A 24,325-nucleotide genomic window follows, 5' to 3' on the forward strand; every position below is an offset into this window, starting at 1 on the left:
CCAGTTTTCCGCTGATACTATTTCTACAAAATCAAGTCAACTCAGTTTCACCTGCCCAAAAGTGAAGCAGCCAAATGGTAAATCAGAAGCAGGGGTTTTAACCCCAGTGTGTCTTCTCAACACCTCAAACATAAGACTCAATTATGAGTCTTGAAGCCAAATAAAAGGTTATCAATCATTCAGGCATTGGCATTCAGGCATGCAAACAACATTACCAGGGCTGGTGTTTATTGGTGCTCTTAAAACATGTTTAAAATTAGAAAAATAGGCCAAAATATAGTCTCATTCCATGGAGCTGTTCCAGATTTACAACAGTGGTGTATACATATTCACTCCAAGTTTACATCAAGATCATTTAAAGACTAACCCAAAAGTCACCGAAATCAATGGAAAAACTTCAGTAGATTTCAAGAGGCCTTGGATCAAATCCTACCAGAAGTATTTGGCTCAGTAACACTGCAAAGTTTCAGACTAATTTTTTTTCCTTAATGGCCCTTGTAGAGTAAATTTGTTCAGTCAGGAAATCAAAGCACACTGTCATGCCAGTCACTAAAGCTCAATGTCTTTCCTAAAAATAAGTCCATATTCTTTCTATTCCCTTCCTCTGCCCCATGAAAATATGGCATGAAGGAAGGTGATAGTTTTGTTTATTCACAACTCTCAGTAGAAAGCAGTTTTTCTTTTACCCTCTTATGTGAGTTATTATAGCTTGTAAATCTTGGGTTGTTTTACTAGGCAAGACATATTTCATCATGAGAAATGCATCATTTTTGCCACATTTAACATCAATTAAGACATTATTTTTATGAAATTATTTTATAGCTCATAACCACAATACCAAAGGTGCAGAGAAGCCTTTGGACATCTAAAATAAAAGCGTAGGTAAACAACCAAGGTATGCTAGCTAAGATGCTAGGAACAGAATTCTACCATCATTTTTGCATAACCATGAACTAAAGCTGAGTAGAAACTGCACATGAGCAACTGGAGGACAAATTTGACTGTAAAATCAGTAAAAAAAATCAAATTTCAAAATGTAAAATCTACCATATCAAAGGAGATCCATGAACACTATATGCAGATGTTCTGATTCTACTGGTGACTGGATGTTTCAGAGAAAGAGACCTATTATACAGCTATTGAACCAGGATAATTACAAAAAGTTTTCCTCAAATACCTTCATGGCTTGTATCTTATGTCTAAGGTGTTACAGCCTTATGCTTCTTTATTTATATGCTCTTATATAAGTGGATATTCTCTTATATAAACAATTCAATTTTCTTTAATTCTTCTACTAAACTAAGAACCTAAGGGTTATTTTGTAGATTGGTTATAGATCAATTTGAAACCGTACAACTAAACAAAACTTTGCCTAGTTTTTAAATAGTTACTTTTATGATTCATCAAATATTCTCTCTAATTTAATTCCAGACTCTAATTTGATTGCCTTCAGTGCTTGGTATTGTAGCAATAAAAACTGGAAATGCTTATCGTGCTCTCTAATCTACTGTTCTGTTAGATCAGGGCTCTTTCTTAATCCCCATACTCTTCTTTCATAAGCCCTTTTTTAAGGCAGTTATGCCTTTGGGCTGACATTCTTCTCCTTTGAGGATTTCTTCCTAAAGAAACACATCCCTACAGTAGGAAATCTTCCCTGTTCAGCAGGAGAGGTAACTTACTGCTGCCATGGAATTGATGCGGTCAATGTAGTAGTCTGGCCAGCTGGTAGCAAGCTTATTAGGATCTTCTTGTTCCTGAAACAGAAAGTTAGGCAAGGTTACACAAGACAACTTCACAGGATTAAAGCCACTCAAGCACCACCTGGGATTCTTCATTGCTCTGCTCTTTATTGTGTTATCTCTCCCATGTTCTTGTACAATGCACACAGATGTGTGGCATTTATTACAAACATTTCTGAAAGTGTAAAGTTAGCAATGTCACCACAGTGTGTCAGATAAAAAGAATCCCCTTCAGCTCAGATTATTAAACACAGAATAATAAAGTTTGATGGAGACACAGTTATCTTTGGCATCTAAGCAGCAAACCTCAGTCCCTTAAACAAATTATGTTTCCAAGTAGGAGGATAGCCCACTTACAGATAGCAGGTTTACATTTTGTATCTTTATACTGACAGATCGTATAAATTATTTGGTCTCTCTATTGTTAGGGTGATGGTGTAATTCGCCAACAAAGGAGTTTAATGTCTGCTACACAGAAAAAAAAAATTAAATCAAGGAACCTGAAAAGAAGCTAAAAGACTGCACAATTTTGATGTGATAAACAAAAACAGGTTCAGACTGAATATTAGGAAGCATTTCTTTACAAAGAGGTTGGTCAGGCACTGGAAAAGGTATCCTGGAGAGGTGGCTGAGGCCCCAAGACTGTTGTTATTTAAGAAGCATTTGGACAATGCCCTTAACAACCTGCTTTAATTTGATCAGTCCTGAACTGGTCAGGCAGTTGTACTAGATGAATGTTGTAGGTCCCTGCAACTGGGATATTTTATTCTATTCTATCCTGTCCTAATCTTATTATATCCTGTAAAGTCAAGTAAAATCTCAGAATGTGCAAAGGAACACAACAGCATCCTCACAAATACAGTTGGAGCAGTATTAATATTTATCTCCTTACCTCCCATGTAATCCACCTGAAATCATCTTCACTAGACTAATCTCAATCAACCTTCTAAAAGAAGATCTACACTGACTCAGGAACCAATTCTTTATTGTTCCTTGACTGCTCAAAGGAAATGAGATTTCCTTCTAATGAATCTATTTATTTCTAGACAGGTGTAAGAGTCACTGGTAACATTGCTTTCTAGGATCTTAATCTCCGATTATAAACTACAAATAACTAACATTAACGCTCCTAGCATATGGTAGGAGATTGAACCACTTGATTCATCCTAAGGATGACCAAAGGTGTATGAACACTGCACAGACCTTACCAATGTTGTGTGTGCAGAAAAGCTTACTCACACTAGGAAAGCTACCCTGGAAGATATACATAACAAATTTAAAAGTGTAGGTCTGTCAGAGTACCTCAGCTATTCCACCACTATTTGGTTTAGAGATGAGAAATAGCTCTACATGCTGCCTGTTGAGCCACACTCAGAAAACACCTTGGTACCTGATAATTTCCGGCCAGGGTACATACCAACACATGACAACAGTTCTGCACAACTCAAAATCTTCATATTTTAAATTAAAAACAAAGCCATGACTGAGATTTGCATCTTTCCCTCTCTTTCTTCCCCTGGTTTTCCAACATATAAACTAAGGAGCATCTCCATTCATGGTACTGACAAAACAGCTTTGTCCTGATTTAGAGAAGGACTGCAGTACAGGCACATTAGGTCAGTGTCAGGTCACACAGTACAGATCATAAGTCCTTATTAATCCCTTGCACCCAACTGAACAACTAAGAAGAGCAGAGGAATTAAACAAAGCATCATACAGAAGAATATCACTGTAGAGAAAGTATGAAAGGCTGGCAAAGTGGTGAGATATACCACCTACATCCACAATTGCTACACACACACCACACACCACCTCATGATAATAGATGGTGCAATTAAGAACAAGGTGATGTTTCTCAAATTAATTGAAAAGACCAGCTGATTTTCCTTACTTCCCTTTCCTGGCCACAATAAGCAGGAACCTGACAGACCCATATCTATGTCAAATAGCACATTACAGAAATATGCAACTCCCTACCAACAGCCAGTCAGAATGGCCATATCACATGTTTTTGGTAAGCTGCCTTTGGCTGCCCTTTTCTGTGCAGAACAATACCTAGTGGCAACTACAACCCTGACAACAGTTTTACACTTGGCAGACCTCAACCTCCCATGCAAAAATCAATATATGACCTTGAAAATGGAAAAATAAGTTAAAACACACAATAGATAAATACAGCATTCTTTTTATATGATAATCTTATCATCCTCAAAGAGAACAACTGAAATGGGAAGCTAATCTAGAAGTATGAAGTAAGGTCATTCTGCAGGGAACCAGGCTGAGCCACCCATCTGAAGTGCAAGAAGTGCTTGTAAGCCCTTCTGAAACTTTTCTCTGCAGAGAATTAAAAAAGTCCTAATCACAACTATAATTGCTTGCAGAGAACAGCTGATGAGAACACTGTCGGAACAGGGAATACATGTATTCTCTGTATTTCTCCTGCCTCAATTCCAAATTCCAAGTAAAGAATCAAACACACATAAATAAAGGAATGCCTGAACTCATCCTTTATGTTACAAAATAAACTAGAATACTTTTTTTTCTTAAGATTCTTCAGGGGGAAAAAAAAACATATAAATGCTTGCTTGCTACACCTAACATTTCTAGATGTCTTTGTTAAACATGCAGGCTGAAAAGCATCAGGATATACATTAAAAGAATCATAATTCTGAACATTTCCCACCTGAACCCAAACCACCAAAAATCTCATAATCAGAACCAATGACAAGAAGATTCTGATCTCCTAAATTATATCTGTATATGTGGTTAGCTTGCAAGGTCCTCAGTACATTCCACTTTTGACCATTCTCCATCCACTACAAATTAGTTTGAACTCTAAGTCTGTAAGTCCTACTGTTTGAATTAAGACTGGGGAAAAAATTGTTTCAGTGGAACACAACATGTAAGATTTTTTCCTGAATTAAAGCCCAGACTGAAGATGTATATTGCTGAGGTTAAAAAAGTTATAGCAGATACCCCACTAAGCAGCCCTCACTTTCTGAAGTTGTTTTGGTATAGAAGCATATTAAGCCAAAGGGTCCATTCAGTCTCAGTGGTTTTTCACACTCTCTGCTCACACCAGAATTTTATGGCTGTCAATGTGTGTTTTACTTTGCTAGCATAAATGATAATGTATTAAAATGTATTTCAATATGAAGTCCCAGAAAGCTATTCATACTCAGGATGAGCATGCAGGTTTTATCCAGGGCCCTGAAGTCATTAGGTGGCACAGAGTTATTTACAGCAATCACCTGAGTGACATTTTTAAAAGGGAGTCACATTCACACCTGCAGCAACTGGGGAAAAGAGCAATTGGGGGAAAAAATTCAAACATTTAACTGCCTAATTAGGTGCGTTCTGCCCATGCTAAGAGATTGCTGTATCAGGCTTTCTCTCAAAAAGGGGAAGGTGAGTTGAAAATAAAAAGCAATTCAGTCTGTGGAGTGGGGTGCAACAACATGGTGCTGGGGGATTTTCCATTTTGTTTTTAATATATTCAGAGAAAAATGCAAGGCAACTTGTTGGTAATGGCAAAACCTTTCCCTTGCACCAGGAGACACAGACAAGGAAAAAAACCCAACCAAAGGAAAAAAAAAGAGGCTTTAATATATAAAGCCATATAGGTATCAAAAGCTGGAAACAATAACCCATCTGTATAAGGAAAAACATTAGCTGAAGGAATCTATTAAAGCAAAGCCTTCTTTTAGCTTCTTGAATAGTGTAAATATTACATTAAAAAACAGGCGTCAGCTTGTGGACTTTATAAGGGGCCATATCATTCTTCACTGAAGTAACAACTATGTAACTGCTGTGAAAACAGGATCTTGATACTATACAAGCCTGCAATATAGCCAAGGTATTATATAGGCTTTGACACTAATTTGGACAGGCTCCATGACTTGGTGGAAAGTGGAACTTATGACTTCATCCCAAATAGGACTTAATGGACTTCTGCAAATATTTGGACCATCTGAACCAATCAAAATGAAAGAAAATAAAGCAAAGAATTGTGTGCACAGCTCAGCTGATCCCAAAAGCCTTTTTCGCAAATCCTGGGAGACCTGATCCACAGGGCAAGATGTTCTCTAGAGACCAGAGACTTTTAGTGGATGCCATGTCAGTGGGACAAGCATTTGCAATACAAAGACTGCCGTAACAGACTGAAGCAAGCATTACAGACCACTGCCTTTGTTGCAAAATCTTTTTCTAAAAGCAAGTACCAAACACTAGTGTTACAAAGATCATGTGGAAATGCCAGATATTCATTGCTGAGTGCATCATGAAAAGGAAAGACTCTGTTTATATGGTGTTTCTTTCAAGATGATTTCAGTCTTGCAAGAAACAGCACAGGGAAAGCCTATACAGTAATTGTCAGCATTGAAGCTCTTTAGGGGCAAGTACTGGGTTTCAGTTCCCAGTGATGACACCTTGCTATTTTACTCTGCACCAACCTGACTCCAAAAATATTGAGCAGTTCTTCTGAGCATGTCCTGAAAATCTGAGCATGTCAAAGCATTAATAAGTACACGCACAGAATTAGCAGCTTAAGAAGGCTTCTTTCCTACAGATGGAGACAGAGAGGTGTATATACTGACATGACAATTAAAACACATTGTCAGAGTTAGGAACAGACTGACACTGTCGGACACTAAATCCAGCACTCCCTTATTTCCACCATCATTTATACCAGGCTATTTTTATACAATGTTGACAAATATTAACTCCCTAGGATCATCAGCAGGTGCTTGCCATCCCTGGGTGTGCAACCATTACATGGACTTTGCCACTACCTCCACACACATATATACACACACCCCTGCAATAAATTTCCAGAGCTGATGACTCATTAAGTCCTTCTAAAAGGCAAACTTATAAAATAGAACTTCCTTCTTGAACAGACACATCAAGAAATGCATCATCTGTTATGGATGTCACAGGACAAGCATGGGTATTTTTGGGATAACATCTATTCATTGGCAACACAACTTCCTTCTCAAACCTGTCTCTTCAGTAGGGCAGACAGCTGACCTTACTGTTTTGCACTGTTTAGAATAGAACAGGAACAAGCCACACACCAGATGCTAGAAAATGTGGGTTTAAAATCTTTCTAGGACAGGAAACCATGTTACTGTTCACTGAAATCTCCTCTATATCAATAAAACCAGTGTGCAAACACAGATGAAAACATAAAATGAGGCTATTGTAATATAAATTCCTGTTCAAGCTTGTTCACTGCATCATGTCCAGACAGTGCATGCTCAAGTTTATATCTGAGTCGCAAAGAGGTGCATTTCCTTACAAAAGCCACACGAAGGTTAGTGTGGTTCCTCCTCTCAACAGCCTTCACACATCATTCGAGTACATCACAGAGCTGAAAGATGGGTTATTTTACCTGGCCTGAAAGGTCAGCATCATCATATACAGCTCAGAAAATACAAATCATGGAGTTCAAGTCATTACAAGAAAGTTACATAATTTAAGAGAAAGTGAAATATGTTATTTATCATATCCCCTCTAGCTATGTTTTCAAATTTCCCATTGAAAAGCAATGGGAATTGGAATCCTGATTACAAATAGCTGGGCATGTTTTGGGGAGTGTTTTGATTTTTTTAATGACAGCTGACTGAAATTTTAATATGATTTACATCAATTGAGATGAAAGCTTTTCTGGGTAAAGATTCTCTGCTTCTTGTTGAAGCCCTCCCACACTCTTCACAACAATTTACTTAGGTGGTAAAACATTGATCTGAGATGTGCATGATTCATGTCCATGAACTCGTGTCCATGTTCTGTTTCAAAGTGAAGTGCATGACCCTTGCTCTTCACATTAACATTCTCGCCACTAAAAACAAGGTGGTATTTTTGTTTTCTTGAAGGGTGGAAGATGGTTATTACTGGTTCTTCATTTCTCACAAGTGCAACTCTTTTCCCCTTCAGAGATGTAAACACTCAACTGATCACAACATCTGCTCTCAACTCATGGCAACATATGCTATTAATGCCAATTATAATCCAATCTTGTAACACCTTGCACCACACACTGACAAAGGTCTTTCAATAAATTAACGTATTGAGTTCCTGTGTCTCTATCAGGGAGATCAGCAGAAACAGGAAAAATGGGATGCAGATAATTACACAGTACCCATTTACATAGAAAATCTGTAGAACAGCCAGGAATCAATCCACGTAAGTTTTATTGCACTCTCATTCAAATCACCGTTCTCCCTTTTTTCATGTCTGACCTACTGACTTTTCTTCACTTTAAGAAGTTTGGCTTTCAAAGAAACATTTACTTGTTTATTAACACACTGTCCATTCTATTGGCTATGTCTCAGTTCACAGCAGCCAAAGTTTCACAAATAAAAAGTGTTTTCATTAAAAGACACAAAATGTGTTTGATCTGATGTGGGACAAATTGTTAATTCAGAAGTGGAGCTAAAATACATCTAAGCTTTTCAGACAGTTTATGCCTCCAAAAAACCAACCATGTCCCAAGAGATGCTAATTTTGAAACAGCACAGACCATAGGACTGAGCCATTCACTACACAGATGTGGTCACTGTTTCATTTCTCAGACTTCATGACTAGCATTTACACAAATAGTCTCAGAGTTTTGGGAAGGAAGCTATATCCAAGCCTTTTAAGCACATTTTACCCAGATTGAGAAAAGCAAACATTACTTCCCTCCCTGGAATTAAGCTATTGGTGTGCAGATAATAATCCTTCTGCCACAAAAGCAGTCTACTGTATAACTTATTAAAAGAGTATATTCATTAATCATCAGCTGGAGTATGCAGCTGAGGAGTTCTAATTGCCTCTCAGAAAGGTCAGATATATCCATACATGCTTCCAGTTCACGGCATTATGACACAGATGTGTTTTCCCTAATGGATCTCAGGGTGGGTTTTCTCTTTTTTCTTTTTTTGGTTCATTTAGCTTGAGCTCTGCCCTGTTGCCAGTAACTTGACAGAGCTAATTATCACCTCTGATGCTGCTTACTAACCAGTCTTTCAAAGGAAGAATCAAAGGCTTCAGATTATTATTTGTATTACAAAATGCCTAATACTGTCAAACTATGGAACTCACTGTTAAAAAATGTAATAAAGTATAAAAGTGTAAAGGGGATACATTTATGAACAATGAGGATTCCTGCTTAGAAAGCATTTTCTAATACTGAGAGAAGCTTCAGTGCTGCTGAAATTCACAGCCTTTAGAAATTAAAATGGACTATCAGTCATTTTTGAAAGATGGTTGGCTCTACCAGGGCTGAAAACTTTCCAGTTAAGTTAAATATATGCTTTGTTTTGAACTAATTATGCCATCCCTCACTTTTTTTTTTTTTAACTTCCCAAGCACCCAATGATACAGAATCTCTGGAAGTGGTACTTTGTACACCATGTGTCGTTCCCAAACTCCTCTAAAACTCAAAGCCACTTCAAATTAGTGATTTCTAATTGAAATCAGCCTATTGGTAATGAAAGCCATGCTTTTATTTCTTGTCCTCCAGAAAACACGGGAGATCCATCGCATATACACAAGGAGATTTTCTCATAGAAAATAGACTAGAATGGTATAATGGGCAGGCAGAAAGGTTGTTGGTGTGTTGTTTTGAGTGAAAGATAATTAATGTTTTCTAAAACCTCAGAAGTCTCAACCACTGATTTTAATGTATGACTGTACTGTTCAAACCAAGATTAAGTTTACAATAAACACATCTGGCATAAGACTTACAACAGATTACTGACGAAGAGAGTCCTATTTTAAGGAACTTTATATTTTAGTGGGATTGCACAGTACACTTCTAGTTTTAAGAACCTGTCTACTCTTTCCTCTTCTTTTGGCTTTTTATAATTTTCCTCAATACAGACAGATGTAAACTTGCTGCCAGCACTGACTGAAGAAGCCTCTTCTTATCATTTACAGATCATACAAGCCTGCTTGTCCCTCTTCAAACTTATTTAGCCCTGCTACTGGATGGGAATCCCACCATCATGAGGCGTTAATTTAGGGGTATAATGTGTGAAGTGACCAAGAAGATAACTTGCCCCTATATTTACAGAACTACTTAATTGTACAGCTGAGGCCACACTGAATTATCCAGTGATTTCTGCCCTCAGGACAAAGCTTTCTTGCCAAATTGAAGTGTACCAATGTGTACCAATATTAAACGTTGTTCCTCTGCTGAATCTTTAGCCTCTGCCACGGAAGCTGGTCTCTTGTTGAGTAAGTTCTCCTGACTCTGTTGCTGCATAAAGATCCTTCTGCACTATCACCTGAAGTCCATACTCATGTTTAATACCTTTTATGTCTACTTTTCACAAGTCCCAAATCAACCAACTGACAGTTTGCTGTTGTATAATCTAAATAATGGGCTGCCAAATAAGGTGATGCATGAATTCCCTGCACTTTCAATGAACAAGTACTCAGAAGTCTACCTTTCTTCAGCCCATCCACTTTTGAAGGTGAAGAAAAATGTCTACTAGGGACAATCCTACCAGTGAGAAGATTAATTCATGATCATTCTACTTAGAGGGTCTTCAGGAGAAAACCAAATGTTTCTCATGGGCATGGCCTGCTCACCAGGTGTGTGGCTGTGGGCTTAGGCTGTACTCCTGAAGCACAGCTCTGTTCCCACAAACCTGCAGCGAGCTTGAGGTCAGGGTCAAGGTCTTCCAGTACTGTGTGTAATCAGTGGCAGGTGAAGCCAACAATCTGTCACTATCCCAACAAACCCTAAGCAGCAGTAGCAGGACATATTCCATTGTTTCATTAACAACCAAACTCTGCATTGTCTGTACTGCTGCTTACTCAGTGTTTATATAGGTACTGTGTGTACATTTCCACTAACCCCGCTCAGCTTACGGTCAACATTCTGTGGATATAGAAAGGGACTTTTTCCTTACCCAACCAGCTTACCTTGTCTCTTTTCCAACAGCACTGTTTTCATCCCTACCACATTAGAATATCGTCACTTGGACAGTCTCCTTCCACACTTCCTTTCCTCCTCCTGCTGTCATTCTTTAGGCATAGTGAAAAGCCACAGAAGGGCTCAGACTCTGTAACTCAGCCTCCAAGTTTATCTTTTTGTCCTACTGTTTATCTCCAACAAGCAATCACTTAAAATCTTTTGTAAATAAAATTAAGTCACCTACCATTCATGGTAAACACCCTGCATGTTGCTTGATTATGAGAATGAAATGTCACTTACTGTGCTCAAAGACACATGGAACTACCTAGGGCACAACTACCTAGATTCCGCAGAGATATTTAAGGACAAGTCCTTCTGGAAGCACACAGAGCACTTTTTAATACCTAGATTAGAATACAAATTCTAAAGAGTTTCTCTTCACTGTTCATAACATGTCCACTGTCTGTTTTTCCAGTGACACTGCTGCTTGCTTTAGCTCACTTCTGCTCTGGCCTTTTACTAAGCATGACAAGAGTAAGATGGTAGAGCACCCAATGTATTTTCCATTTTTCTCCATTATTTAACACTTCACTATTGAAAAACAAGCCAAAGTTAGGAGGTTTTGGACAGGTAAACAAAGGAAATAAATACAGTCTGATAGGCCCATGGCTCTTAAGCTGCCAGCCCAGTATTTGAGTGTATCACTCAGCTGCTTTATCCATCTCTGCCCTTTACATAAACTCAGGTAAAACTGTTTCTCCCAGCCTTCGTTTCTCTCAGTACATCTGCAAAGTGTTTGGGATGTCAGGCGCCTTTCAACAGATCACTGAATTATCATGGAAGACAATGTGAATTTCACCTCAGTTAAGGTGAGTAGCTGAAACTGTCATGTCTGACTGCAATGAAAACTAAACAACTCTCCAGAAGGTACTAGGGAATTTCTTTCTTTCTCTTCATGGCTGTCAATATATTCTGACAACCACTCTTTACTGTGCCCATTTCTAAACTTCTCATTGAAAAGATAAGAATTAAGCAACTTTTCCTGCTCAGTATTCACTAGCTTTTTAAAGGCAGGTGAACATTAAGTGAAATTCAGAGAGAGCCCTGGTCTGTGCCAAATTTGCTTCTCACACACCAGAGAAACATGGTAGTGATTTACATATTCTTTGCTCTTGCTTATCCACCAAAGACTAATCTGAACAGTGAGAACTGCACTGTACAGAGTACATATTATTATTTTACATGCCATCAGCAGGACTGGCTCAAATTCAGATTGTGAAGAATCAGAATTTTTGCAAGAGGACAGACAAGGACAGAATATAATCCAGTGGCATCAGCATTTACATGTACTTCCCATGCAGCAGAATTGGATTGCTTGCCATTATTTTTGTTCTTAAGTACAGCAAATTACACCATGTTAGTAGGATGACAGCTGGATAAATGCTTTCTTCTTTTTCTTTTTTTTTTTTTTTTTCTTTTATGCTAGGGTCAAATCTGCTTCTACCGAGTCCTCCCAAACTCCCACAGAAGGCAAGCAAAATGCAAAACCCAACATTAGGCATGATGATGATAATTTTCTAAGTATCACTGTATAAACTCAGGACTATTTAGGGCCTGGTTCTTGATTAGTGTTGAGTTCTAACTTCAATTGAAGCACTAGTAGTTCATCTGAAAAACACAGACCTGCAAGATGGACACACAAATTCTGCATACTCAGAATACCTATAGCAAATAGCATTGTAAGTTTATGGCATTTATGTCTTCAGCAGTCTGAACTAATGATGTAGGAAGGCATTTTTTAAGCAACAACTGTTTTTTTGTTGGAGAAAGAGAAGAGAAGGAGGAAGAAACTAAAAATATTCCATGCTGTTCCCATGGGGGGCAGGGAAGAAAATACTTTTCAATTACACATAAATAAATATATAATTTCAAGACCCTGACCCAAGGTAACCTCTTACGCTAGGATAAATAAATGAGTCTGCAACTGCTGGCATTGCAACATGGAAAACATAAACCAAATAAAGGGGACAACTTGGAAAAACTTATTGTCTCCTCTTATGTCTGCTACAATGTGGTCTTTTAGGTGTCATAATTCCAAGCTGTAATAATGGTATATCATCTTAATGTGCATTCATTTTTCCCTTCTTGACACTAAATGTACACTTTAAACCATTTCAGGAGTGACTTCAAGAAAAAAAAGTTAAGATTAGTTTCTAATATCATTAAGCCTACTATACTGTTTCTTCAAGTAATCACTTTGAGGTCTTCACTATAAAATCAAAAATAACAAGGAAAACACATGAAGAAACAATTACAAGAGCTCCATGATAAACCATAAAAAAGGTAATTCTTCTTTGCAAGTGTGCTGACCTGCTTAAGAAATAATAGTGCAACCTCAACAAATTTGTATCATAATTAGGCGAGATGAGAAAAAAAGTCTAAATTCATTCTATGGAACTATAAAAAATGAGGTAGCGTCTTACACGAATCTCAAGTTTTATTCAAGTGAGAACATGTTCTCTGCTTTAAAAGATGCAGAAGGAAATGTATATAATTTTAGGCTTTACTTTACATTGTGTTAATGGTGCTGCCCAAATTTGGGAGCCACTACTTCAGCTTATGACACACATTAACAGGCATCATCAATCAAACAGATCTTTTAAACTGAAAAGACCCAAGTACACCATTTATCAGGAAATGTGTGTGTTTGCTGCATTAGTGACATTCTTGTAGCATTTTGTTGTTTTCTGTCATGTCCTGTGCTTGTCATGGGCCAGAGTTTCTGAATTTGCTGTTCTTAAGCCTACTTGCATTTATAGCAAAGTAATTTTTGAAGTCATGTGCCTGTCTTCCATACCTAGACTAAAGATACTGAAATGACCCAATGTCAGCATCAAGCTAACAAATCATTCCAAACATCTGAGCATGAAGTCATTCTGCTAACGGAAAATGGAACAGATGCTGGTGGGAAAAAAGGAAGTTAACTCCACAACTGCTGGCATTTTCCAAACATCCAGCTGAAGGAATGCCGTGGTTTGCAAAGGGCAACATCCTCCCACTGTGACTTCCCAGCATTATGAGATTTCCATTATGAGCCCTAGGCTAACTAAAAGCAAGTCTATTTTCAGGGACTTTGAGAGATTCCATATTTCAGACTGTTTCACCAGCAGCCTCCTGAGCTAAGGAAGTCATGAAGTCTTCCCAGACAAAAAGCAACCATGGATCCCATGCACTGGGAGAGGACCAAATAGCCTCTGCTACAGCCTGTTTCAAGGAGTTGGTCTCATAGCAATAGTACAGGACAGTGTACAGGAGGTTGCACAAAGCCTTACTGTTGCTTCATTTCTTTAAAGGGCCATACAGCTGCTTTCCTAGTTTGATTTATGAACAGTTTAGAGAATCAAAAATCAATTTAGGATGGAAGGGGCTTTGAGAAGAAGGGATCTGCTCAGAGCTAATTTCAAATGTAGATCTGGTCAAATGTTCAGGTCATGGTCAAGGTTTGAGTACTGAGTTAAATTAAAATGCTGACTAAAGCTGAACTTCAGCCACAAACTTCCAACGCATCAAGGAAGAGAGACAATATTCTGATGTGCCAAAGACTCCAGATAAAGTATAATTCTTCATATCCAGAGTGGCTTTGCTGGCCTATGCCCTGCGATCATGAGACGCCCTCATCAATTAGCAGGCAATACTGCTAATTATGGGATTGTTTACAGTAAGAACACAAAATCCTACACAGCTTCTCCAGCCTCCTACTGCCCGGCAACTGCTTTTGCTGCTAGACTATCACACGTGCTGTGAGGGTTACTGTGTGTTTTCCAGACTTCCCAGGGAACAGAGATTAAAAGTACCCACTCCCACACCCACCCATACTCCCCCCTTCAACACTTCATGCAAAGCTGCAAGAAAATTTCTCATGAAGTCACATCCAAGACTCATCAGACTGTGACTCCTTACAAATGGCTTCCCAAATACTGCAGCATACCATCTTGTGTGTTCACGTCTGTTGCTCCCAGATACAGCATATGGAACAACAACTCTAAAGAAAGGAACTTATAAGGGATACATTAAATGCTCCTTATAGCTATAAATCCATAACCAAAACAGTTTAATGTTCCAAATCAATAACAGACTCTACGAATATTTCAAAGAGGAAAAAATAATGCAAGAAGATAGAATTGAAAACAATACAACTTCAAACCACCCACTTCATGTATTATGGGACAACCATGTGCTTGGCAGTCTTCATACAGAAAGGATGAACCCCAAAGGGCTTTTGTAGCTCAGAACAGACAATGCAAACCCAAAAACCCACACTCAGACAACACAATGGTGTGATCTTCATCTGGCATATTGTATCACTAAATAAGACCAGATGAAGATCCATTTTCTCTCTTCTTTAGGAAATATCTATCATCTCCTGAATACCTCAGAACTGGGTGAACAGCAGATCCCAGAAGGATGTAGTGGCCCAGGGCCTAGTTGGAGTCCTGTCACTACTGGTGTCCCCCAAGGTTCAATACTGGGCCTGGTATTGTTTAACTCATTCATCGATGACTTGGACGAAGGGGCAGATGCCTCCTCAGTGAATTCACTGATGACACAAAGCTGGGAGGAGTGACTGATACCCCAGAGGGCTGTGCAGCCCTTCAGAAGGACCTCGCCAGGTTGGAGAGATGGGCGAGGAGGAACCTTCTGAAATTCACAAAGGCAACTGCTGGAAGAATAACCCCATGGACCAGCAGAGGCTGGGGGCTCAGCTGCTGGCGAGCAGCTCTGCAGAGAAGGACCTGGGGGTCCTGGTGATCAACAAGGTGTCCATAAGCCAACAGTGTGTCTTTGTGGCCAAGAAGACCTACAGTGTCTTAGGGTATTTTGCTCCTTAGGAAGAGCATTGCCAACAGGTCAAGGGAGATGATCCGGCCCTTCTACTCAGCCCTGCTGAGGTGCTTGGAGTGCTGTGTCCAGTTCTGGACTCCTCAGTAAAAGAGAGATATGGAGCTCCTGGAGAGGGTTCAGCAGAGGGGAACAAAGATGATTAAAGGCCTGGAACATCTCTCTTATGAGAGGCTGAGGGAGCTGGGCCTGCTCAACCTTGAGAAGTAAAGGACTGAGAGGGCACCTCATCAATGTTTATCAGTCTCTGATGGGAGGGTGCCAGGAGGATGGAGCCAGGCTCTGCTCCATGGTGCTGAGCAACAGGACAGGAGGCAATGGGCAGAAACTGATGCACAGAAGTTCCACCTGAATAAGAGGAAGAACGTCTTTACTCTGCAAGTGACCAAGCACTGGAACAGATTTTCCGGAGAGATTGTGGAGTTTCCCTCACTGGAGATATTCAAGAATGGTTTAGATGCAATCCTGTGCCATGTGCTCTAGGATGACAGTGCTTGTCACAGATGATCCCACTGGTGGTCCCTTACCCATTTTGTGATTCTGTGATCTCCATGTATATCTCCTACTTTAAAGCAGGAAGCTGAAGAAATGAACTCCTATCTACATACATCAAGTGTAATGCAGCCTCCTGCTCTTAGAACCTCTATAGGAAGTCTTAAATGCAAAGAAAAGACCTCAGGGTTTGAAATAAAAGCTCTGCCAGTTTACTGTAGCATAGAAATGTTTCACAGAAGTAACTGTCTCTCCATCTTAACCAGTTTGAAACTATGCTTCACAATGCAAAACCACAGAAGCACAGCAGCCCTAGAACAAACAGTAGGTGCAGCAATTTTCACTCAGTTCTCAAAGCTTTCCTCAAAGGCAAGAAGGACTCCGGGTTTTATATTTGCATGCATTCTTGTTCATCCCCGGTAGGCTACAGTAATTATATAAGAAGCTGCAAAAGCAGCTTAGATCCCTCTAGCAGACTTCAAAGTATCTTACTCTACATCCAGCTGCACAATATCAAGCTATACTTTTCATGGTGACATTTTGCTGACAATCCAAACCTTAAGGGCAAAGCTCAAAGAGAAAGTCTCAAAAAAACCCAAAAAACCCAAACTGGACATGTAGACATTATCTTCATTAATGTTAGACAGCCAGCATGGGACCAAAGTGGGAGTTTGTGAAAATGAGCTGCAAATGGTATAAAAAGATGGTAGTAAAACTGCTAAAACTTAATGCCTGAATAAGGCTAGGATTCTCAAGAGCATTTAAAAGCCTATGAGGATGCAGCCCTGATGTTAGAAAAAGAGAACTGAATGCAGTGATGCTGCTTCTTTGTGAAAGAGGTGCAAATCTTCTCTAGGAGGGCATTTGGGGCACTCTGCACCTGGACTGCAGCCTCAGTGGTTCAGCACTGATCTGTGACCTCAGTCCAAAGGACTTGGACTCCTTAAGGATTACATAATGAACAAAAGTGCCTTCTACTCTGTCCTTCCTGCTCCTTACAGTGAGCTTACCCAAACCCAGAAATTTCACCACAAGAACATCTTAGAAGACAGATAAATGCAATAAAGAAAAGAATGAACAGTGCTTGAACTGAGAAGATATTCAGTTATTTCAGAATGTATCTTGAAAAAAAAAAGGGGGGGGAGGGAAAAAGAAAAGGAATGCTGTATGCAGCCAAGGCATGTGTAAATAGCACAGGGAAAAGATATGACAGGAAGGCATGGTCAAAACATTTCCAGAAAGTTTTCTAACTTTGCTATCCTTTCATTCAGGTTGAGAGAAATGCATTTATGCATAAATATAATAATTACAGTTCTTTGAAATTATAAAACAATTTAAATAAAAGACTTTTGGAACCAAGGAGTTTCCTGACTAATACTTTCATATTCAGTTTACTAGTTTTTTTATTCATCAGGTAGATTAAAAACATAATTAATAGATATTTTAATTGCAAGAGATGGCGTTGTGAAGGATATTCTCTTATTTTCTGCATATTTGCTGTTACAGACTACGGTTTGGGTAGATTTTCCTCAGAAAATATTTTGCGATTGTGGAGAATCTCTTTCCCATAATAGAAAAAGTAGAATAAATTAATGGATTATAAGTACATACTTTTTTTTCAGATGCCCTAAATGCCTAGTTCCAGAAAGTTTCAGTGTGCTGCTTATTGCCTCACTACTTGAGTTTAAATAGTCTCACTTGAGTAGATAAATCACAATCAACTCAAAGCAGCTATTCTAGGATACAACTAAAATCACAAGAGTACAACATAACACTGAAATATTTAGGAGATCTCAACATATTATTAGGATTGAGACTTTCATTGGGTTTATTTGTTTGATTAGAAAGAAGCTGTATGATACAGCTAGTCCAGTCTGACTGTACTTTGGAAAGAGATTTGCTACCAATTTTTTTCCTCAAAGACAGAAGTGAAAAAAAAGACCTAACTTGTTTAACTCTGCAAAATGTGTGTGCTTGCTACTAAAATCTGCTCAGCCAAAGGCCTACAAATTGGTCTCTGGAGGCAGGAAAGGCCATAAAAAGAAAACAGCTTGACTTGCTTCCCAATAGCAATAAGTCTAACAGCTTGTAGGGTTGTTCAGAAGGCAATAAGCTGTGGCCCGCACAATGAGGCCTCGTTCTCAGAAACACAGGCTGCATCCAGAGCAACGTGTGCCAAAACAGTGCAATACCTGCATTTTCTACCATTTTGGGATCCCAGTATGAGCTGGTTTATAGATGAGCCAATTGAGCTAACAACTTTTTCCTTCCATATAATTATTTGATTGGTATATAATGAGATTATGTATGTTAGTGTCAGCTCCTGACAAAACAGCACTGAACAACACTGGTTTTCTAAACTTTGATATTGGAAATTTGCAAATAAGTACATCTGAAATCTTGGTCTAGTACTTGATATAATTTTTGCAAAACTTATATCTGGTAAGAAATCCAGAGAGATGTGTTTTATGTAAGTCTAAATTTCAGCTCATGGTAAGACATGAAGATTATTCTAAACAAAACCAGAATAAAGTACCTGAACTGAGGTATGATGTTATAATTTGTATTTTCTACATATGACTTTACTTAATTATATCAGTGGAAGCTCCTACTACAGAGAAAGAGGCAATCTAAAACATGTACTGGTGGTTTGGGTAGAAGGTCAGGGTGCCATCAGTGGTGACTAATTAATGATTCTCCTGATGCAAATTAAGACAACTGCATTTCTCATTGTCAATCCTGTACTGATTAATGGCAACGTAGAGAACAGCTGAGATTGACATTTTCCAACAGAGCAGCCTTTATTCCTTCCAAATATCTATTCCACAAATGAGAGCAAAGCATTCACTAGAGCTGCTAGCTAGAGCTACTCTTTTAGATCAAATAATTTGTGATTTGTTTTTAATATTAACAGTTTCAGATATGAGCCCACAATAGCCAAAAGTCACCAAAGCAACCATGGCTGTGTAATACTGCGTGAATGCTACTTGGTAGGTATCACTCATAACCATGAAATTTCAGTTCAGAATTAATTTGATTACTGTGGACTGTTGACTGGCACACTGTTTCCCTGGCATACAACTTTCAGTGCACAGACATACCTGCCTGCTTCCAATTCTTTGGAAAGGCTTGATATCAGGAACAGGTGGAATGAGTTTTTTAATACAATAGTGACTTTCTGCTACTACATGGGAATCAAGTAACATAGAAGATTACATCTAACATCTGACAGCCAAGATAAATGTGTCTACAACGACTGATCTTTAGTTTTGCAAGTGACGTTTGTTTATTTAAGGCAACCCACTAATCTCACCACCTTCAGAGCAAATTATGAAGGTCTGCCTTTCCATTACTTTTAGACTAGAAAAGGCACCTGTGATTAACAATTGTGAACAGTTGCCTCAGTCTGCACTTCTTGACCATCTAGGGCATAATGTTCCCACTTTCCGTATCACAAAGCATAGGGCCCTCACTTCCCAGGAAACTCAAAGAACCCAACATCAGCAAGACAGAGACCTCTGGGGGCTTGTCCTGGATAGCTGGAAGTGTTCTGCCAAATGAGAAATTGGACTCTTTGTGACTAAAATTAGATTGAAAATTCTTCAGGGAAAAGGCAGCTTTGCTTTTAAGGCAAGCCTGGAACAGGCTTCTCTGTCGCTGCAAAACAATGATGATAGGTGGATTAGGCAGTAGGCTAGAGAGAGATGTCATCACCAATCATCTGACTGCCTGTGAGGGAAACAATGAATAACACTGGACAGTTAAGGTTTCAAGTAATTGAAACTATCTACAATGTAATGAATAGACATCTGGCAATGGTATCCCATTCAAGTTAGCACATCATTTTGGATAGCTGGAGTTCCGCTCACTGAGGTTGCACTATAAATGCATTATAAAGATTTTCCAGTATGCAGCTTCTTTAACTTTGGAAGTCTTTAAAATTCTTATAGCAAATCCACTGCTGTAGAAGAAGGGGAAAAACAAACAAGAAACCACAAAAAAAACAAAACCCCCAATGTAATGAGCAAATCCAACCAACATATTAAATACATTAAAGCACAAATCTTCCTGCCAAAGCTGACTGGTCTGGGAGGCGAGATGTCTCTAAGACAGCTACAAATAGATCCTCTCCCACCAGAGCTGAAAAACCCAGCTGAGCTGGCCAGCAAAAATGTAAAGCAGACATTAATCACAGCAGCCTGCACCTTCCCTCCACTTGCAAGCTTTGTGTACCAGCAGAGAAAAGGAATGGAGACAGCAATGAAGACAACTGAGCCTGGACTGCTCTTGTGCGCTATTGCTAGCTCTGAGCTATTGCTAATTCAGAACCACTGTAACTAATTAATTTCTGTTAACTTCCCTGTGTGAAGTTAAAAAAATTCCAAACAAAAAACCCAAAAACACCCTGAATGTCAAACACCCATTGGTGTTTTCTTTCTTTTTCAAATTGGATTGGTTTTCTTTAATTACACTTTAGAAAAGCTCAACGCCCCCACTTGGCGGAAAAAAGGCAGAAAACACAGGCTCAAGATTTGAGCAGGATTTTAGTCTGCCAGGTTCAGTATTGAAATCTAAACCTCCTCTTTCACCTTCTGTTATGAAGACTTTTGTTTAAAGACTGATGCTCCTATAGCATGACTTGTACACTTGGGAAATAAAATTAACCAACAAACTCACCACACCTTTTTCCTCCTGAGATTTATGGCTAATAAATACATGCAATTGGGCTTATCTTTGTTTCCGACTGTGTGTTTCCTAGACCAGTAAAACTTTTCCAAAGCACCATTACTGCAGAAATTCCTTGTTTAGAAGTTTCACAGCAATGATACAACCTATCAATTCATTGGCCATCATTCTGCCAGCAACAAAACACTACAGTGATTCAACTGCTTCTAATTTATTGCCCCTTTACTGGTTTGTCAGAAATCTTAAGACCTTGAATGGAGAAGTGTTACATGGAAATGGATATGAGGAGGTGATCCTCGCTTTCCAGTACAATGTGGAACATTTCCTACAAACTCTGAAAGACCTTGAACTACCAAGTTTTAAGACATCACCATTGTTGTGTACTCTACAGATATTTAAGGATATTCTGAAAGATTTCAGCAATACCTTTTCTATTTTAAGCAACCTACAGAAGTTTTAAAAAATTCCTTAGTGCATTTCTATGATAGCTTTTCTTTCAGGTCAAAGAAAAAACAAACAAACAAGGAAAAAAAAACCCAAAGAAACCCCCACAAGTCCCAATTAAACAATAAAACAAACAAAATAAAAATCAACCAAACAAACAAAAAAACCAAAAGCAACCAAACACAAAAACCTGAACATGTAAAAGATTCAAAATGGGACGGTGTATTATTTTAAGATGTTAACATTCTCTTTGGAAATCCCACATGCATACATTGTTTATCAGAAAATTGTGCCTTATCCATGCTGATAAATATCCTTCCATCACTTATTCATGTTCCTGAGTAAACAGTAGATAAACATATAGTTTAAATCAAGAGGCAATTATGAACATGCACACAGAATTTATTGGTGAGCTACTCCAATAAGGACAACAGTCATACCTTCTTTTTGCTGCAGTAAATCTGCCATTTCTTCTCTGGAGGGAGTGCAAACATAGCCTCTCTGTTCTTGTCTGTGAGATCCAATTCATCCTGAAGATTGTGAAAAAGAAAAACAGGAAAAAACTTCAGTCAACAGCTGCATTGGTAACTTCTAACAAGTAGAGAGGTTTCTGGACCAGGCATGTTTGACTAGCCTTCAATCAAGAAGACTTAGTGGCTCCCAGTGACTCCAGAGGTTATTGGTTTCATGATGATTTCCTTGCCACCTTGAGTTCTCCGTGTCAGAGCACAACCTATGAGAGAGGCAGCCTGAAAAACTCCCACATCAAACTTCCATTACTAATGATAAGTCAGGGATGGGAAGGATCACATCAAAGGGATGAAGTGAAAAACTCAAAGCACTGGATTATGTGACACAGACATTCCTTATGACACTTAGAGAAAGGCTAAAAGTGTGATACATCTTTTTTTTCCTGACTGGCAGTACCAAATTGCTCTTCCCTAGAAAAAAAATAGTTGAATTTCACTATCTTTTAAGCAAAGATGTTATGTCAGCAGCAACCTACAGGTTGAAATATTTTTCCAGATGTTTGTCCTCTAAACCACACAATCAAAAGTCCCCATCAAAAGACACCCAGCATTTCAGACATAAAAGACATAACTCCAATGTCACATCAGATTGATCAGACCGGCATACTCAGTCTCTGTTACAAAAAATGAGCTCAGTAGAACACACTCTCTTAGAGCTGAGCCAAGCTTACATTAGTAAAATGAAAGATAATGCTGTGATCTGGAATTGACTTCCCAACTCTGTCAAGAGCACCCTCTGGATTTACTGCCAAATTCCACAGCTTCAGTTACTCCTCTCTAAAAGGTGAATAACAATAGACTCTTTTCCTATATATTTCTCTAAAACTATCAAACCAGACATTGCTACTTCCTCTGTGTTAATTCAGTACTGACCAGAACAGAGATCCAAGCAGAGCTGCCAGTTTTAGGTGCTAATAAAGGGAATTAAATAAAAAAGAATGGTCTTCAGAGCAAGCAGACTGCATGAGCAGGGACAGATGAAGATGTCTAAGTCAGAGTTTCAGTAACAGAAAAAAAATCATCCACTAATGATTCAGTGAATCAGTTTTATCAGGGGGTTGGGGTTTTTTCCCCTATATATTTCAAATATTTGGAGAAGGAAGCATGCAGGGGTTCAATATCAAGATGACATTGGTGCACTAAAATGCTGCACACACAGATTCTGGCACCCACACTATACTTGTCCAAGCAGAGACAATACCTCTTTAACTCAGCCCAACAATGGCTCATTTGGAAAGCATTCAGGGCTGGGAAACTTGTGAAAACAGTGAGCAAAATTGCACACTGAGCCTGGTAGCGGCTGCTGACAGATTTAAAAGCCCACAGAGATTTAAGCTGCAAAAAGGTACAAAAGAAATGCAAACAGTAACAAGGCAGGTCAGTGCCAGCAGTCCAAGGTAGAAGAAGCTGGCAGGTTATTTTAAACAAGAGAAGTTTAAAAGGAAAAAAAAAATTAGCTGTGCAAGAAGAGTGCAAACCATGTGGAAATGTTTAGTGTGAGTTTCCAAACAAGGGGGCAGCCAAGCGAGGCAAGGAGTTTTATCCTTGCTATACACAATTAGAAAACTCAGGCCAGGATCACATTCTTGGGGGGAAAGGGAGAGTGAAACTACATGTAAGGCCTTAAGACAAGCAAAGGAATGCTGTTAGAGGTCAAGCATGTGGAAGGGAAAGGAGGGGCAGATAGGGAATCAGAAATGCCAGTTTTGGAAGAACCACCATAGAGGCCAGAATACACATCTGAAATGAGCTGGCTGGGCTCAGCTGAATTCTTAGAAAAAAATACTATTGTTTTATTGAACTGCTTAATGAATGCTTTTTTTTTTTGCTTTTTTTTTTATAATACAGTACAGCTAACTTGGTTTTCTAATCCATAGAGCTCTTTCTGGAGTCTGCTGGCAGATCAGACAAGCAGCAGAAGCTCTGCACAGAAGCTGTGCACTAAACTGAATGGGGATCTCAATCAATACAGCTCAAGACAACCATTTCATCAAAAGAATGCACTTAGTGACTAAAATCACCCTGAGGGCAGGATTCTGACACTGCAACTTCCAGACACTGCCATGGATACTGGCAGTATTAGGGAGATAAAGATAAATCTGCTTTCAATGGGACAATAAGAACATGCAACTTCCAGTCACATAATTTTGCATCCTAATAACATGACATACTTTTCAGGACAGACACCTAGAAAATTAGTTTGCAAGGATGGAAGACCCAGAGGAAAAAAAGTGCATCCTACTTTATTGTGACTTAGGAGGGTAGATGAAGCCAAAATAACTTTAAAAGTCATCACACTAGCTCAGGTAGCATAGTAACAAGGAAACTGTTCAGGGTTTGCAGGCATAAGGGGATCATCAGAGGCAGACCCAAACATACCTGCCTGGAAAAGAGCACATGCAAAATGTCTAACTCTTAATTTTGAAAGCTGGTCTTTGTCTTTGTTAGGAGGTAAAATGCTGGGTTCTAATCCCCAGGTCAGATGGGCAGGTAAACATGCATGAATATTCAGCTTGAATAGAAAGAAACATCTCCAGAACAAAAAGCAGCAGTCAAACTCCTTAGCTCCTTTTCCTGAAGTTAGTGTTCAGCAAGTGTGTTCCTTCAGTGAGAGGAAGAAAGGAGTG

At 38.9% G+C, this 24,325-nt stretch overlaps 1 protein-coding gene across 3 annotated transcripts in view; it reads right to left on the reverse strand.

Annotated features, from left to right (window-relative positions):
* Positions 1-24,325, reverse strand: part of DAAM2 (dishevelled associated activator of morphogenesis 2) — a 223,546-nt gene that overhangs the window by 76,443 nt on the left and 122,778 nt on the right. For all 3 annotated transcript variants that reach the window (XM_085055065.1, XM_085055064.1, XM_085055067.1), the window contains 2 exons: positions 21,609-21,698; positions 1,680-1,754 (listed from right to left, as the gene is read on the reverse strand). In XM_085055065.1, coding sequence (XP_084911191.1) covers positions 1,680-1,754; positions 21,609-21,698 — 165 coding nt within the window. The remainder of the gene's footprint in view (positions 1-1,679; positions 1,755-21,608; positions 21,699-24,325) is intronic.

The sequence above is a fragment of the Lichenostomus cassidix genome, chromosome 3, assembly GCF_008360975.1.
Source record: "Lichenostomus cassidix isolate B80296 chromosome 3, HeHo_3.0, whole genome shotgun sequence".
Classification (NCBI taxonomy): domain Eukaryota; kingdom Metazoa; phylum Chordata; class Aves; order Passeriformes; family Meliphagidae; genus Lichenostomus; species Lichenostomus cassidix.